We start from the raw sequence: 17,771 nt of genomic DNA, 5'->3' as shown, positions 1-17,771 counted from the left end.
AGTTTTCATCTACCAAATCCACAAGTCTTTAGTCAGCCCGAGGCTATAGTAGAGGACACATGCCCAAGGTGCCACAATGAGACTGAACCAGGAACCATGTGGTTGGTAAGCAAGCTACTTACCACACAGCCACTCCTGCATCTAAATATGTACACAATGTGTATAATACATTTGTGCACACACACACACACACACACACACACATATTTAATGTCCATGCTGGCAAACTGAGGGGCTGCACCAGACTGATTTAGCATGGTTTCTACAGCTGGATACCCTTCCTAACACCCAGAGTGTAATGGGTACTTTTACATGCCAGTTGTATGACACTGCTTGGCATATCACCAAAGTTATCAGCCCCCCAGTCATCGCCTCCATGAGGCCCAACATTCAAATGTCATGCCTTGCCACATGTCTTCCTTGGTCTATTTCTACCACAGGTTCCCTCCAGTTAGAAATTGGCGCTTTATTACACAGCTGGCCTCGTTCACAAAGTATCACACGACCATACTCACACGGTGTAGTGGAGTTGCATGGCTCAGTGGTTAGAATATCAGGCTCACAATCATGAAGTTGTTGCTCAATACCTGGACCAGGCTATGTGTTATGGTCTTGAGCAAGATCCTTTACTTCACATTGCTCCAGTTCACTCAGCTGTAAAAATGAACTGCAATTTGAGTGGTGCCAAGCTGTATCAGCCTAAGCCCCTTCCCTTGGAAAGTGGCATGGAGAGGAGAGGCTGGTCTTGCCTGGACATGTGCCTCAGAGCAGAACCTTCTAGATGCAATCACATGGTCATTAATCACTTGAAGGGGGTCTTTACTCTTCATATACAGAGAGTAGGCTTTCTCTTATATATACATATATATATATATTATATACACACACACACACACACATTTATTTCTAACAGGCATGACATAGTTATGCAAATCCTCACAGACTCATTGACAGCAATAAAGAGGAAAAAAAAGAAAAAAACACAATATGAATCAAAATGAAATTAGGGAATCCAAATTTATTACAAAAACATTCGCCAGTGCCCTCTGCAACATTCAGGAGACAAAAAATACAAGAGAAATAGCTAAAATGTGAGTTTAAAAAAAGTGGGGAGGGGATTTGGATAAAGGGGAACAATAATGATATTTTATTAGTGATCCATGCAACATTGTTGTTTAAGGCTAATAAAAGGAGGGGGGGGAGAATATAAGGGTGTGCTCTAATATCAACACTTGATGGGGAAGTAGGGGGAACAGGACAAAATTAAAACATGGGATGGGGCGGATGGAATAGCCGATGACTCATCGACCCCAGTACTGTCTGGTACTTTATTTTATCGACCCCTCCCTGGAAAGGATGAAAGGCAAAGTCAACCCTGGCGGGATTTTCAAACTCAGAACGTAAAGGGATGTAACCAAATACCACAAGGCACTTCGTTTGATGCTCTATCAATTCTGGCAATCTACCGCCCTTAAAACAATAAAAGAGCTTTTTGCTTTTTTGCTTTTTTTTGGAATAGACAGATGGTGGATATTGGAAGAAGGAAAATAATAAAAATCAAAAACTACATGTGCTTATAGCTTGCTTGAAAAAAAAACCCTAATATTCTATTTAGGTACAAATCCTGCACCCTTTTTTTTAATTTAAGAAAAAATTTTCAACAAGACAAATGAACAGAAAAAAAAAAGAAAGAAAAGTAAACAGTAACATACAACTTGAAAAAAATCCTCACACACAGGATCGAGATATTGTGGGAGTTATGAAATCCTAAACCGACCCTTTTTCTATGGGGAAATCAATGAAGATATTTATGGAGATTATGTGTAGGTAGGTATAGAGTCAACACAAAACAGAAAACAGCTAAGCTAAAAAGGGGAAAAAAAGAAAGAAAAAAATCCATGTCTCCTTCGTCTTCCTAACAACTTACAGGACAGAAAACAGATAAAAAAAAAATTAAGAACCCTAAAGCCAAACAACCGGCACAGCACAGCAAGGGTGTGTCTCACCACATACATTTACCTGGGGCCCCAAATTATCATCCCTGTTTCATAAAACCTACCTGATGCCACCATCATAAGATGGCAAATACTTCATTGCACCTAAAGCACTCGTAACTCTTAGGGGCGTACACATGTACATACATGTGGTCAGATCAATATATGCAACATTGATGTTAGTTTTTAAAGCTAGATTTAAATGGAAGCTGTTAAGACATCCAAAATAAAAACAAACGAATTCTTAGAACTTTAACAGAGATGACCCTCCCACCACCTCCATTGTATGACTGAAGGTTTAAGAAAGTGTGTAACTGATGAAGATTCTTAAGTAAAAACTGCAAAATTGCTACAAATTTGGTGCCAGATTACTATTTGAAAAGTGGCTCGAGATATTAGTGTCAGTACAGTTGACAATATTAACGGTTTTGGTGCAAGAAACCTTATATGCTCTACATTCATACAACAGGCTAGAGAGCCACCCCAGCATAATAACAGATACCCCATTCTATTCAACTAAACTGCCACCTGTTTATGGAAAAATCATGTAGAACACAGCTAGAACATCATTTCTATGAGACCAAAGTACTCCTCAACTCACTAGAGCTACCCTACACAAAAATCTAGCATGGTGACAGCAAACCTCATCTTTATGTTACTGTGGATACAAAGACAGCCTAGCTCACTGCCCGGTACACCCCTACCTAATGACACCCTTCACTGCTAAGAAAGGCTATATACAATTATACATTTATCTGTAGACATCTAAACAGATATGTATAAAAAGGGAGATATAGAAAAAAAAAACTTGTTCAAAAGACTTATCAATAAGACTCACAAAATGGACTGGGGGTAGTGGTGGTGGTGCTGCTATGATGGCAATACCGAGACGCTTCTCAAACCGAATTTAGGAACTCTTGAAAAACTGCACAAGGCACTAGTCTGATGAATTGTCAGATAAATTTGATCAACGAGAGCGACGATACTTAAAGCTGATTTATATACAAATCTCCTCTCTTCTCCATCTCTCTCTCTCTCTCATCTTCCTTCTTTGCTGCCTATAAAAATACATCCCACCACTAGAAAACTGTGGTGGAAAATATCATATATATTCCTTTGGTTTAGTTATTTTTTTTAAAAATCCTCTTTGTATGGTATGTTGTCTTCATCTTCATCTCAAACTATTCCCTCTTGCTAGTTTTCTCCCCTCTGTCTCATTACCTCCATTTCTTCGTTATTCAGTGATTTAAATTCTTCATCTTATCTCAACTCATCTTCATTTCAAAACTTACTCCCTTCTAGTTTTCTCCCCTCCCTCTCATTAACCTCTTCCTTCCTCTTCATCGTCTTTGGTGCTGCTGTCGTCGAGGAACGGCACACGACAGTCCCCACTGTATCTACAACTCCCTACTCCACCATACTGTTAGCTGCGACACGGATACAATCTCCCCCACCCCAAGATGCCACATCAGTGCACCTGGGCCTCTCTACCAAAAAACTCATTCACCCACATGGTGCCACATTCATGCACCAGGGCCTCCACCAAAATCCTCACCCACCCCCTCAAGTACTGAGGGAGAGGATTTTTAACGACGTTGTTCACCTCAAAAAAAAAAAAATTTTAATTTGTCAACTAAAATTTCCTTATCTCCCCTCTACCTCTTACTCCCCGACTACTCCCTATGCCCCCATCTTTATCTCTTCCACCCCACCTATCACGACCCCTACACCTCCGCCTCTATCTCTCTCCCATCTCTTTCTCTCTCTCTCTCTCTCCACCGTTAAACACATTTAAAAAGAAAAGAAAAGAAAAAATATGCAACACATGCATATAATTCAATATACATGCATGCATGAAAAACTTAAAAACAACCAGGAGCAGCCCGGGAAGGGCCCCCCTCCAGGAACATCAACAGTTAAGATTGAAAAGCTTCATCTAAACACAATCCAGCTTCTTCCTCTGGCGACCCCTTTTCTGGAAAAATGCAACAGACAAAATTTCAGGGCCATTTTTAAAATTCATAAAAAAAAAGAAAAAAAAACCATCTCACCTCACACTTTAGTGAGTGGAGTGTCTTGTTCATGCTCACACTCCAGATTAAAATCTTTAAAAGCTATAAAAAAAAAATTTTAAAAAGCACATCCAGGATGTAGAAAACTACAACTGCTCAGCCGCCACACAGTGGGGTCAGGGGGGCAAGTCTGGTGTGGGAGGGAATGGGTTTAAATGATTTCTCAAGGGGGGTGGGGATTGTATATGAAGCAGGGGAGGGGGAAAAAGTGAAAGGAATAATGCCAAGTGACACTGGGTCAACATATCTATATCTACTGTCAGCTTTATTATTATTTCCAAGACAGATCACACAAAGCCTTAAATTGAAAGAGGGAATAAAATCTGATATATATATATATATATACACATTATATATATATATATATATATAGACCGGTACCTATTTTACCGCCCCTCAGAAAGACAAAAGGCAAATTTGACCCTGATGTGGTATGAAATCAAAATGTGAAGAGGCCTCACTGAAACCACAACTCTAGTGATCCTGCTAACCACAGCCATTACAATTAAGCTACCACACCAAGTGTCTCACAAGGGGTGTACATCAGTTAAGATTAAAAGACTAGACTTTAGGGGGTTAATAAAACAAAGTGTGCTTGGGAAATATGCACTGTGGTAGTACTGCTACCCACCCCCTGCAGAAAACTCTGGTTAAGTAAGAAACTTACACAAAGCAGGACCTTCTTTGAAATTATTTGCATCTTGAGTCACTAAGTCTTTCACATGTTAGTATTGACGTTTATTGGATGGTTAAGTGGAAAACAAGATAAAATCAATACCCACTCTTTACAGTCACCACACAAACATTTAAGTAGTATGTGTGCACATATATATTTACCTAATATATCTATAGTGTTTGCCTATAATTATTTTGGAGAACATCGACATGAATGTAGGCTTCAGAGTAAGCTCTGAGGCCCACAATTTCAGACAAACCATAAAGCAGCCTCTTTATGACCTTCGGTGTTAGCAGTCAAGGTCATTGCACATGCATTCAGTATATCAATCTACAGACATCTATCCTAATAATCTCCTAAAGCTAACTTAACTGGCTTTTGAAATATTAAAGAGCAAATCCTGCAGATCTATGCTTGCCTGTATATGTGTGCATGCATGTAGGGGTGAATAGGTTCAAATGAAGCCCTACCCACCCCAGCAAAACCCTAAAAGTTCAAATTGATGGACAAGATGAACTAAGTATGCCTGAAACTAATTTTTACCCATCATTATTTCTACTAAAGCCATTAAGAATTCTAATACACCACAGTGGTCCCACATATTTAGAATATATATATGTATATGTATGTATATATGTACACACCTGCAGGCGCATTCAATTGCCTCCCCTTTTACAGAGAACGATTTTTTTTTTTTAAATAATTTACACAAGGCAATTGACACAAACTAAAGACAAGATCCACTCTGGTGCTACTCAGTTTCCACAGTTCTACTTTTCGTAGGGAATGAAATTGGCTAGCATCAAAAGGAATCAGTCTCAAGCAAATGCAAACTCCATATATACAGTTAATTGTCAGATAAATTTGTTCATTTCTTTCCAAAGTTATTTGAAAAACACAAAAAATATTTCTTGTGTTTTATGTAGCTCTGTTCTTCCTCTACATCTTTTGTTTATCAATTTTGAAATTTAAATAAATTTTCACTTTCAATCAAGGTTGCAAAACCACCCAAGGTATTTGTGCTGTGTACAGAGGTGTGATCTTTCTGATACCCTTACATTTCAGCCAGCCTGTTCAATTCAGTGAAGATCAATTGAATGATTCATTCACAAGGATCCACTAGGGAATTAGTACAACAGTTGGAATTAAAATGAACAAATTTATCTGACAATCCAACATCTCTCCTACACTGTGTTGATGCTATTAATAGTTTAAATGTTTAAGACAGACGAGAATAAGATTAAAAAGGGGTCCAGTCCTCTCTGCATGTTTAAGAAGTTTTCATTTGTTGGAAGACTGCCACAGACCAGGCTGTCATCTACCACAAAAACCTTTTCTACAGAGGGCAGAGGTATGAAGGATGTGGCAGCAGAAATACTACTAAATTCATGGTTTTTAGTGAAAAAAATCTTTCAAGGACGGGCTAGAGGAGTGTTTTAATTTACCCCACAACTTTCAAGGAACAAAGGGTGTTTCTGCAATTAATTTATAGTGTAAGTAGTAAGCCCCAAAGAAATAGGGATGAGAGCAGTGGTGAAGTTATTTAGTCTATCAAAGAAATTTATAATAAAAAAGATAAAAGCTCGAAATCTACAAAAGAAAAAGAATTGCTGGCTTTTTAGTAGGAATAATTTGTTTTGAGGGAGGGGGGATTAAAAAAAAAAACACCTAGACCCCCCCACCATAAAAAAAAGGCCACCCACTTCCTTCTAACACATGGATGGTCTGGGCTGCTGTGTGGGGGGAAGAGAGGGGGCATTTTGACTGCTGCAACTCCCCAGGTTTCAATTATCAACATCTACCACAGGTTGGTGGTAGTGGTACTTCTTTCTTTTGGGGGGATGGGTTGGTTTCTAAGAGCAGCACGCAAAACAAAATATAAAAAAAAAAACTTCGGAGGGGGGAGTGTATGGCTCCACAGCATATTTAGAGCACCTGGTTGTTACAATCCCTAGCATAGTGGCCTGTCCCCCTGCATGTATAGCACTGGGTTAGATTTAAACTAGGACACTCCTTGGCCAAGTGATCGCTTTCACCACACCTAAAAGATAAACAGAAACATGAAATTAGATTACATAATTGAGGAGAAAGATAAAACACAAAAAGAGAAAGATAAAGAGAGAGAGAGCTACTAACTTGTAACAGTTCTTGCCACTTTCTGGACAGCTCTTGGAGATGTGACCCGTCATACCACAGTTATAGCACTTGCGGTCATCTCGTCGCTCATCAGAACACTCCCGAGCTATATGGCCAGCTACACCACATCGATAGCATGGTTTTGAGCTGGCCACCAGGCACTCCCTCTGGATGTGACCACTCTTGCCACAGTTGTAACATGATCCTACAATGTAAAATAACATTAACACCAAATAAAAGACAAACCACATAGAGGGCTCAGACAGTCAAGAAAAATAATTTTTTAAAACTTCTAAACCCACTAAATAAGGCAATGACAGAGCCTGGACACAATCACTGAGGAACTGGCATGGCCACAGCTGAAATATCTCTGTAACAACAAATGAACCTGAGGTTAAACATATACATCAATTATATGTGACCCATGGCCAGCTGAGAAAAACTGACCAGGATTATCCTTCAGCATTTAAACCAACCATATCAGGCCAAAATATTCTACCTGCTTTATTTTCAAACCAACTAGATCCTACCTCTTACATTTACCCTACACATTGTCATGAAGAAATAAGCAGTACAATTGAGAGAGTAATCTTAATGCTAAAGGGTTAACTAAGGAAAGTGCAATTCTATATAAGTCCTTCAGTTACCCACCCCTCTCGGAGACCACTCTTGGTTCTACAACACAAGCTCCGGGTTTTAAAGTGACCACTCTTCAAAATTTGATGGTAATTGATGCTCTGAACATCAGCTTAACTACAAGGATATTTGGAAAATGATTTCTATGTAAATATAGTCACAAAAGGGTTAAGCTATGAGTGAATACACAACTTGTATTGTAGAGTGACTTCACCATTGCAGCTAGGTTGGAAGAGAAGTATTCAAGCTGGTCAAGATAACCCAACTGATAGACAAAGGACACAAGAGCTGCCCAACAACCTCCAACAAAAACAAGCAAACGGTATATTGTGACTGCATCTGCAGAGCCAACAAAGCAGCATCCATAGTCACTATCTGCTGTAAGTAACAACTAGATTTCCCTCACAACCTACAACTTAAAACAAAGGATTATAGTGAAAGGTTTTAAACTAAAAACCTAACCAAAATACCCCCAAATTTTGTTCTTTTACTGCTTCCTTCAATAACTAATTCCCAAAATTGACACAAATCACTTCAGTACTTGTATTTCAAGTAGAGAAGTATGGAAGGTAGAAAGAAACACCACAGGTAGGTTGCCAGATAATTTAGTGCATGTTGTTGCAATGATTTCTATGGAGGGTATTTAGCATAGTTCACTTAATCCCTAACACCAAATAAAAACAATGCTTCATTCAGTGCAACTGTTAAGTCTTAAAAAAATCATATAACATTAAGCAATGTCAAGTGACGAGATGCTGCACTGGAGCAGATCTATGCTAGCAAGGGACGGAAACAAGGGGGAGGGGGGACAGAGAAGTGAAAATGCAGACTGAAGAAAACAAGCAGAAAGACAAGCAGAGAAGAGTGAGCAAATGCAGTGACATGCGTTCCAAGAAGTTGTTAGGAGGGCAAGGAATAGATATTTTCAGGGAAAATATTAGCACAGCAATAAGGTGAGTTTACAATGTTTTAGTACAATATTAGTACAGACAAGAGGAGAATGGAAAGATAGATAATTATCGCTCCTTGTGAAAGTTTCAAGCAAAATTCAACTATGAAGGGTCAGAGAGAATGAGATTGTCCTCACCCAGCGATTGTACTTGGTTGTCTTAATCAGTGGGTACCTGAATTTCTTGGGAAACCAAGCAAGGATACAGTCTAAATCTAATTTAAAGACCATCCTAGTGAAGAACATGGTGGCCATGTGCTTAAAACCTGAACACAACACCATGCAACAGTGTATCTAGGACTACATTACCTAATGTATCCTTCCTTGCTAATTGGCTACATATCACCTTTTATTGACAATGTACACTCTTTCATTACGTATATCTACTTAGAGATGTTTGGAGGAAATGCTTCCACATAGCTACATACTACTAATATTTTTTATCTGTTGTAGTAATAAAGAATACTGCCCCATGACCTCCAGCAGCGTTTCTGTAAACCAGTGCAACTGCTATGCAAGGGGTGTGTTCCAAATCTTCCTCAAAAATGCATATGATCAGAGAAATATTACCTTACTTAGAAACAGGTGAAGAGTTGGCAATTCAGCTGTAGGAAAATCCACCTTAAACTCCTGACTCATGCAAGCATGGAAATATGAACATTAAGTAACAATTTTCTTCTACAGAGAAATTCACTGTAAGTTGGCAGCACCTAGTATCAAAAGCTTGCTCCCTATATTTCATTTTTGTCTTGCATGTCTGCTTTTACATAATTGGATTAATTAAAGCAGTAGATATGTCATCTTATTGACATGAGCCCCTCCCAAGAGGTTGTGAACTGTCTCGTAAGATAGTTTTATACACATATTAATAACTATCATATGATAGTTATATAGACAGGCACTAGAGGTACACCGTGGTTAGGGTGTTGTAATCATAATTGTAAGATTGTGGTTTTGATTCCAGGACTGGCTGATGTGTTGTGTTCTTGGGCACAACTATATTTCATGCAGCTCCAATCCACTCAGCTGGTAAAAATGAGTAATCCTGTGACAGACTGGCAGCCCATCCAGGGGAGAATATATACACCAGAGAAATCAGTTCCTTACAGAGTAATGTGGACTAACCCCTCCACCTCAATATACACACTAACAAACACAGGAAGAGAATGGGAAGATAAGAAGGCTTCAGATGAGATAAATGCTAAAAGCTGAAGAGAGAAAAGAAGGCAATTATGAAATAATAGATGGAGACAACAGAAGGAAAGAAAGTTAAATTAATGTAAAAACATCTATCATACAGTCACTGCATGTCAGTGTTCTCCTTAGGAAAGCAATGCAAAAATTCAGAAGGTGAAGAAAAGTCACGTACGGTATTAAGTTTTGGCTGCCTATTTTATATTTATCCAATGGAATTCTGGTTTAAGTACACCATATAAATCCCACACAACTTATCTTTTGGAATTTTCAGAAAATTCAATTGATTAGAGGGAGGGGAAAACCCCATACCACACACGGAGTAGGGTAGGGTCTTGAGACGCTAAATCGCCATGAAGAAAAAATCTTTTTTTGCATAATCATGTGAATTTACATATGTAGAAAACTAATTTGCAAAAAATTTCTGAAGATTCAAAAAAAAAAAAAAATCGAGGGGGGATACTGGGTGCTTAAACCAGAATTCTGCTTATTTTTTCTCTGAGGTGAAGTAAACATTTCTAATTTAAAAAGTAACTGTAACAATACCACAAATTTATTTCATATCCTATGACACTAATAATTACCAGTGATGTTTGAACAGTATTTAAATCAGTGTAAATTCCAAATCATAATTAACAACAGGAGTCAATACTACTAAGTGTAGGAATGGGTTTTCAATTTCCAAAACTCTCACAACCTACTAAATGCATATTCTTGCCAAGGGAGAATGGCTCTCCTTTACTGCATCGACTCCTGTTGCTTGTAGAATCATTTACTACTTTACAAATTACATCTAATTTATCAGAGTTGGCTCCAAGATTTCCAAGCACCATCAAAAATCTACTAGATTTCATTGGTGCTGCAACTAGGAATGGTAGAAGATATTCCCTGTGGGCTGTGCCAAAGAAATACCAACAGAACCACCAACTCGAGACAAAAGAAAACCTAGACATTTCTGTTTAATTATAAATATTTAGAAAACACCTCTGGCAATTGTTTGTGCATGCATGACTTTTCTAACCCATTTGACTTTTCTATCCATCTGTGGAGATGGTTAATGAATACAATTTAGCTCCAGCTTGAACCTCCCTTGTCTCCAATTTAGAGAAAAAAAAATCCAAGCTAGAAATTGAAACCAGCCCATTTTGTTCAATTTAAAATGGGATGAATTCTAAATGACTGGTTACTTTCAAAGGCTTGCCACCATCTGACAATCAACCACCAAAACATGGAGACTAACTGATACTGCCACGTAAACACCACCATCACCTTTCAAACTTTAACCCCTAAGACCATTTACTATCCCCTGGAAAAGAAAGAGGGAGATCCAAGCTAATATCCAAGGAAACTAAGTAATAATTAACCCCTTATATGTCAGGTGACCTAAAAACAAATATACTCCCTTAGAAAATTATATAAAACTAACTGGTTACATGTGTATGTAACTGTTAGCGCATTGCAGTTGCTGCAAGTGTAACAACTATGATCAGGGGGAAAAAGAGAGAGAGGATGCAGAAGTAGGCAGGTGTGTGGCTAGGGTATTCAGATAACACCCTGGGTTAGAAGGGTTTTCAAGACAAATTGACCTAAATAAGGGGAAACATATAGTTCATGCTTCTCAGGGAGAACACTGAATATTAGAAGGAAGAAGTTGGGAAAGGAGTTAAATAATAAATAATAATGATAATGTTCTATGCCAAAATTCTACATAGTTTTAGAGGTACACCTACTTGACGAAGAATACTTATAGTTGCCAGTTCCATCTGTGCCACGAAACGGTGGCCCCTCTGTGCAAAAGAAAAATTAAGATAAGCTGATTAACAGGATTAACAAGAACATCAGGGGCGAGTTTTTAAGGCAAGCCACTGCACAAAAACTGACCTCAGCTTCTACGGCAAGTAATGTTTGACGTGGCACTAACTAATCCTTGTATCATGGCAACTCAAACTTATCTGTTACAGAAAATCTAGAAAACAGAGCAAATTTGGGGGTAAAAAAATTTTTTTTCAAAAGCAAATAATCAGTTCCAGTATATGAAAACCATAACTATTTCATGTATAATACAATATAAACACACACTGTGTGTGTGTGTGTGTGTGTATATATATATATATATATACACACACATACATACATATGTACATATATACACACACATACACCTGAGGTTCATGTGGCCTTCAGTCTTTCCAAAACACAAAATGGAACACCCCTAGAACACACCTGCCTCTATATAAGACAAACACGCACACCCAAATAAAAGAAAAGAAAGGCGTGATGGATAGGAATGGTGCAGTAATCGAATGTGAGTAATTTGTCTGTGTATGAATATTATATTTTATATACACATTTCATATACTCAAACTTTTTTAAAAGACTAGATAGAGCCACCTGAGAATAGATGTTTCTATTAAAAAACCCCACAACAGTTTAAATTAAAAAAATTTATAATGTATCTTAACAAAAATATGATGATGGAAGGGTTAAAGGAATAGACAAGGAGAGAAAGTGCCCAGTACTACAAAACATTCTTAAGCAGAAGTTAAGATCAACATTTATTTTATTTATAAATATATATATATATATACATACATACACACACACATCTATACATACACATACATAGACACACATATATACATAAATACATATACATATATATATATATATATATTAAAATGGTTTAACAGTTTGGTGTGGAAGCAACAAAACACAAAAAATAACAAAAACATTACAACCTTTTTCTTTTCATTAAATTATAAACAAAAATGTTCAAAAATAAAGCATGAAATACATAAAATTAAACACAGCCTCCTCCTCAAGTCCTTTCACAACACTGAGACCGAATGTCTGAATCCTTAACCCATTCTTTTCTTCCCATGAGAAAATTTTCCAACAAAGAGCAGGCAGATCAAAATTTCAAACAAGAATTACCTCCCAGAAGAATTTGGAAGATTGGAAATCTTCCAAGTGGTGAAAAGCCTCAAGACAGATTCTTTCCACTATATCTACAGATAAATGAAGACGGGAAAAGCAACGATTGTCTGTTGTGTGAATGAATCTACACTAAAGCTAACTGGAAATGGTACAGTGTCTTAGTTTAGTTACCTGCTCCTAATTGAAATTAAAAAAGGACCACAAACCCAATGGCACAAAGTTTTTCGCCAGAAATTTAGACCCCTTTTAGTTTCCACCACCCCATCATAATTATATTTTACACAAGCCTCTACATGGATGTCAACATGGTAGAAATAGAAGCCAAATTCGTTTTAGATCACATCATTTTGAAGGACACTGCAGACACCATCCACAAGATTGGCTATCCATTTAAACTTAGCAAGTCAAACCACTGCCCCCTCAATATCTCAAAGGAATGATCCTGGGTGCACTATACTGGAGAAAAGCAGCTGTAGCCACTGCTGTGAGGGGAACTTAGTTCATTACATTGCATGGAAAGATTGCAGTACAGCAGATTAGGCTAGTGCAGGCATTGACAAACTTTTGCGAGAAGCAGGTTGCATGAAACATGGATCATCATCTTGTGGGCTGCACTATTTAAAATAAGTTCAAGGTAAATTTTCAACAGGAAATGTTACCTAGAAAGATCCACAGGTTGCATGTGACCACAGTTTGGCTCTGACTGGGTATCTTCTTCAATAGTCTTTTAGTGTTACTGGGTGAACAGAAGTGTAACAATGGACTAAATTTGTATGAGTACAGTGGATTACAACCATCTGGCCAGGGCACTGATCCCTTCAATTAATTTTAATAGAGTCCAGTTGCAAGAATTCAAACCAAATATCCATGCTTCCCTGTCTTGGAGGCCATGCCTAACAAAACCATAAAACAAGTAGAGAAAGCAGTAGAGAGAGGAAAGGGTAGAGCTAACAAGCGAGGAATCCGGGCAAATTAATGAGAGGGAAGGCAGAAAATAGTAGACATGGAAGGGGAAAGAAAAGAGAAAGGGAAATAGATATGCAAAGAAAACCAAGAAGCTTAACTTACCACTGTCTATTTCCTTATTACATTCTTTAGCAATATGGCCGTGTTCGTTGCACTTGTAACAACGGTCTATCTCCACCTTGCACTCTCTTGCAAAATGACCGTAGCGGTTGCACTTGTAACACTTTTCTGCAATAAAAATATGGAAATCCCATAGTCAAAAATCATACAAGATGAGACGGGAAAAACATGTCAAATACAGGACAGGAGTAGTAAATATCATTCATGAAAATGATTTTGTCTGCAGAGCCTCACAGGCACAGGCACAGTTGTGTAAGAGGCTTGCTTCCAACCATATACTTCAGGATTCAGCCCCACTACATGGCACCTGGTCTGGACAAGGCATTGAGTGGGTATGGCAAAGAGGAACTGAAAGAAGCCCATCATATGCATGTGTGCTCCTGTGTTTGTCACTTCATCTCCACTGCTCAACAGCCAGTGTCAGTGTACTTACATCCCCATCAAAGTGACTCAACAGAAGAGATCAATAAAGGTACCAGGCTTTAGCCCTTTAGTGTTCAGGCCAATCAGAAGTGACCAAAAATAATACCCCTTTATTTGTTTGAACCGGCCAAATCCAGCCATACCTGATTCTTCTATGAAATCACCAAAAAAAAAGGGGGGGGGTCACATTATCAAATCCTCATAGCTTTTTGAGATAATGCAAGGTTGACATCGCATCTCAGTTACACATCCAGAAAGAACTGAACTGGGAGAGAAACAAAATTAACTGAGATGGATGTCAAAAAAAATATTGACTTCCATAAACTGGGAAAAATGGATGTAACGGAAAAAATTAGCAGACTGGGAGGAGGAGGAGAGGGGGCTGAAAGAATATCAAGTTGAGCCCTCGTATATGTGTTTGTTTCGCAAAGTGCCCCTGTAAAGGGTCCTTTGGGCAGTTCCACAACAGAAATTATAACAACTATATTTTGTTGTTTGATAGTAGGTAGAAACTCCATAAGATGTATCCAGTGTAAGCTATGGACACATAAGAAGCTCAGCAATATCAAAGGAAGGCTAACTAGGAAGATAGGTTTTGCATGTGGCAAATGCTCATATATTCCTTTCATTTTATTACAAATGTGAAAGTGAGAAATACATTAATTTTCAGTATATTACACACCTGTATTCACCTTTGCCTCACCTGTTAATAAGCCTTTTTTATTAGATGCATTCTGTTATGTAAATGTGTGAGAGTACATGGTATATTGACTAGTGAAAGAGTTTTCTACTTTATGAAAATATTTGAATGAAATATTATAAAGAGTAAAATCTTGTGCCAATTATACCTGTATTTTATTTAATTCAAATTAATGTACCTCATTTTAAAAAGTGGAAAAATTGTTGGCTGTTGACATCTGGGATAATTTTAGTAACAAATCAAACAGGTAAGGTGTATTAAGAATTTAAATTTTAGTGTTTTAAATTTGCCTGCCCATAAATGTCAAATTTAATCAGAAAGATCTTCAAATCTGTATGTAAAAAAATTAAAGTTACAAGCAAATATTGTGGACACGCCTCTGGACACTTGAATGTTTTTCATGTGTCAGACAATGGTCACACTTGAATTATGCTTTTTACAAGCCACCAGCACGAACCAATCCATGGCCCTGGAAATGATCACACTCAGATGTGCTTTTAACGTTCCACTGGCATGAGTACCAATCAGGCGGTATTGTCATGGTGACATCAGCGATTTTGATTTGATTTCACTTGCCTCAATAGGTCTTTGCAAGCAAAGTTTATTGTCAAATGAATGAGGGGTACTCGTAAGTGGGCTGGTTACACCCACTGGCATAGGCCACGGGCTATGGTGTCACTTGGCTTGTCGGATCTTCTCAAGCACTGCATATCTGTCACTAGTCATTGCCTCGGTAAGGCCCAATGTTTGAAGGTTGTGCTTCACCACCACATCCCAGGTCTTCCTGGGTCTACCTCTTCCACGGGTTCCCTCAACTGCTATAGTATGACACTTTTTCACACAACTGTCCTCATTCATTCCCAACACATGACCATACCAGGACAGTCATCTCTCTTGCACACAACTGATGCTTCTTAAATCCAACTTTTCTCTCAGAGTACTTACACTGTTGTATATGCACACTGACATTACACATCCAGCACAGCATACTGGCTTCCTTCCTTGCAAGCTTATGCATGTCCTCAGCAGTCACGGACCATGTTTCCCTGCCATGTAGTATGGCTTTTATACAGTCTACCTTTTACTCTGAGTGAGAGGCCTTTTGTCACCAGCAGAGGTAGGAACTCTAAACTTTGCCCCAGCTACACTTACAGGGCATCCACCCCAACAACTGATTTGGTCCCCTAGATAACAGAAGCTATCAACTACTTGTAGTGACAGAAGCTGTTCTCTGCACATTTTCAGTGTTTATAGCACACATACAAAAACTATCTTCCCAGTTAGCCTTCCTTTGATATTGCTGGGTACATCTTATAGAGTTTCTACCTATGCCTATTCTACAGATCAAGCATGGCCATCTACTTGAAAGGATTTGTTTTTTTTTTTTGTCTGCCTTCCTACATATTAAAACTGGTTTTAGCTAAGTTGACTAAGGCCCTTCGATTCTAATCCTTGCTTCCACACCTGAAACTTTTCCTCTAGTTCCGATAGTGACTCAGCAATTAGAGCAGGGTCATCAGCATAGGAGCTCCCAATGGCATCCCGTTCTGAATTCCTTTGTTATTGCTTGGAGGAGTATGATGAATAAGAGGAGGCTGAGGACTCATCCTTGGTGGACCCCTACCCCTACATGAATTCCTCACTGTACTTGTTGCCAAACCTCACCTTAGTGATAGCGTCCCTGTACATGGCTTGCAGAGCTCTCACAAGCCATTCATCTATCCCTAGTTTCCGCATTGACCACCAGATAAAGAGATCGAGGAACCTTTTCAAAGGCTTTCTCCATGTTAACTAAGGCCAGATACAGAGATTTATCTTTGGCTATGTATTTCTCCTGCAGCTGTGTTCCCAGAAATATAGCACCAGTGATGCTTCTCCCTGGCACAAACCCAAACTGCATCTCATCTAGACTGACTCTCTCCCAAATTAGCTGGGCTATGACCCTTTCCGTGACCTTCATTATCTGATCCAACAACTTGCTACCTCTGAAATAATTTTTTTATCTAAAACATCACCTTTACCTTTGTAGCAGTTGACTATGGTACTGCTACACCAGTCATTGGGTATGACTCATGTATCACCTGGTTAACTAGGCTATAGCCAACACTACCAGATATTTTGAGCATCTCTGCAGTGAATGTGGAAGGACCAGGGGCTTTCCTTGTCTCCATACCCTCAACTGCTTTATCTAAGTGTGAGACACTTATATTACCTAGGTTTCCCGTACTCACTAGGTTCGATGTTGCCTAGCTTTGGTTATCAGAACCAGTGCTTTAAACGATTATATATATATATATATATATATATATATATATTATATATATATATATATATATATATACACATACATACATATACACACATTAATAGATTTATATATATTATATACTTAAACACATATATACATACATATACGGATATATATATATATATATACACACACACACACACACACACATAAGTATGTAAATACATACACACACATTGTTGCCAGAGCAGCCAACTGGCTTCCGTACCCGTGGCACGTAAAATGTCACCATTCGAGCGTGATCGTTACCAATGTCGCTTCACTGGCACTTGTAAAAAGATTCGAGCAAGGCCATTGCCAGTACCAATTGACTGGACCCCGTGCGGGTCGCACGTAAAAAGCTCCCACTACACTCTCGGAGTGGTTGGTGTTAGGAAGGGCATCCAGCTGTAGAAACTGCCAGATCAAGACTGGAGCAGCCATCTGGTTGCCAGCCCTCAGTCAAAGTCGTCCAACCCGTGCTAGCATGGAAAACGGACTTTAAATGATGATGATGTACACTTGTATCATGAAAAGCAAAGAATACACCTATGTGACAGGTTCTTAGTTTTCATGCTCCAGTTCACCTACAAAGCATTCCAGAGTTGATACCAGTCAGCGTTAGTGGGAATGAACCCTAAATTCAATGCAATCTTATTCCTTAACCCTTTAGTGTTTAAA

The 17,771-nt window shown here is 38.5% G+C and overlaps 1 protein-coding gene across 3 annotated transcripts in view; it reads right to left on the bottom strand.

The window, feature by feature from the left end:
- Nucleotides 1-998: 998 nt before the first annotated feature.
- LOC115225311 (cellular nucleic acid-binding protein) overlaps nucleotides 999-17,771 on the bottom strand; it is a 46,005-nt gene continuing 29,232 nt past the window's right edge. For 2 of the 3 annotated variants that reach the window (XM_036513997.1, XM_029796257.2), the window contains 4 exons: nucleotides 13,663-13,788; nucleotides 11,388-11,444; nucleotides 6,879-7,083; nucleotides 999-6,783 (listed from right to left, as the gene is read on the bottom strand). In XM_036513997.1, the coding sequence (XP_036369890.1) occupies nucleotides 6,669-6,783; nucleotides 6,879-7,083; nucleotides 11,388-11,444; nucleotides 13,663-13,788 (503 nt within the window). In that variant the 3' untranslated portion in view covers nucleotides 999-6,668. The remainder of the gene's footprint in view (nucleotides 6,784-6,878; nucleotides 7,084-11,387; nucleotides 11,445-13,662; nucleotides 13,789-17,771) is intronic. The other variant, XM_029796258.2, reaches the window with a different exon arrangement.

This window comes from Octopus sinensis, linkage group LG27 (genome assembly GCF_006345805.1).
Source record: "Octopus sinensis linkage group LG27, ASM634580v1, whole genome shotgun sequence".
NCBI classification, from domain to species: Eukaryota; Metazoa; Mollusca; class Cephalopoda; order Octopoda; family Octopodidae; genus Octopus; species Octopus sinensis.
The sequence above is the reverse complement of the archived record's forward strand: the minus strand, read 5'-3'. Positions and strand labels throughout refer to the sequence as shown.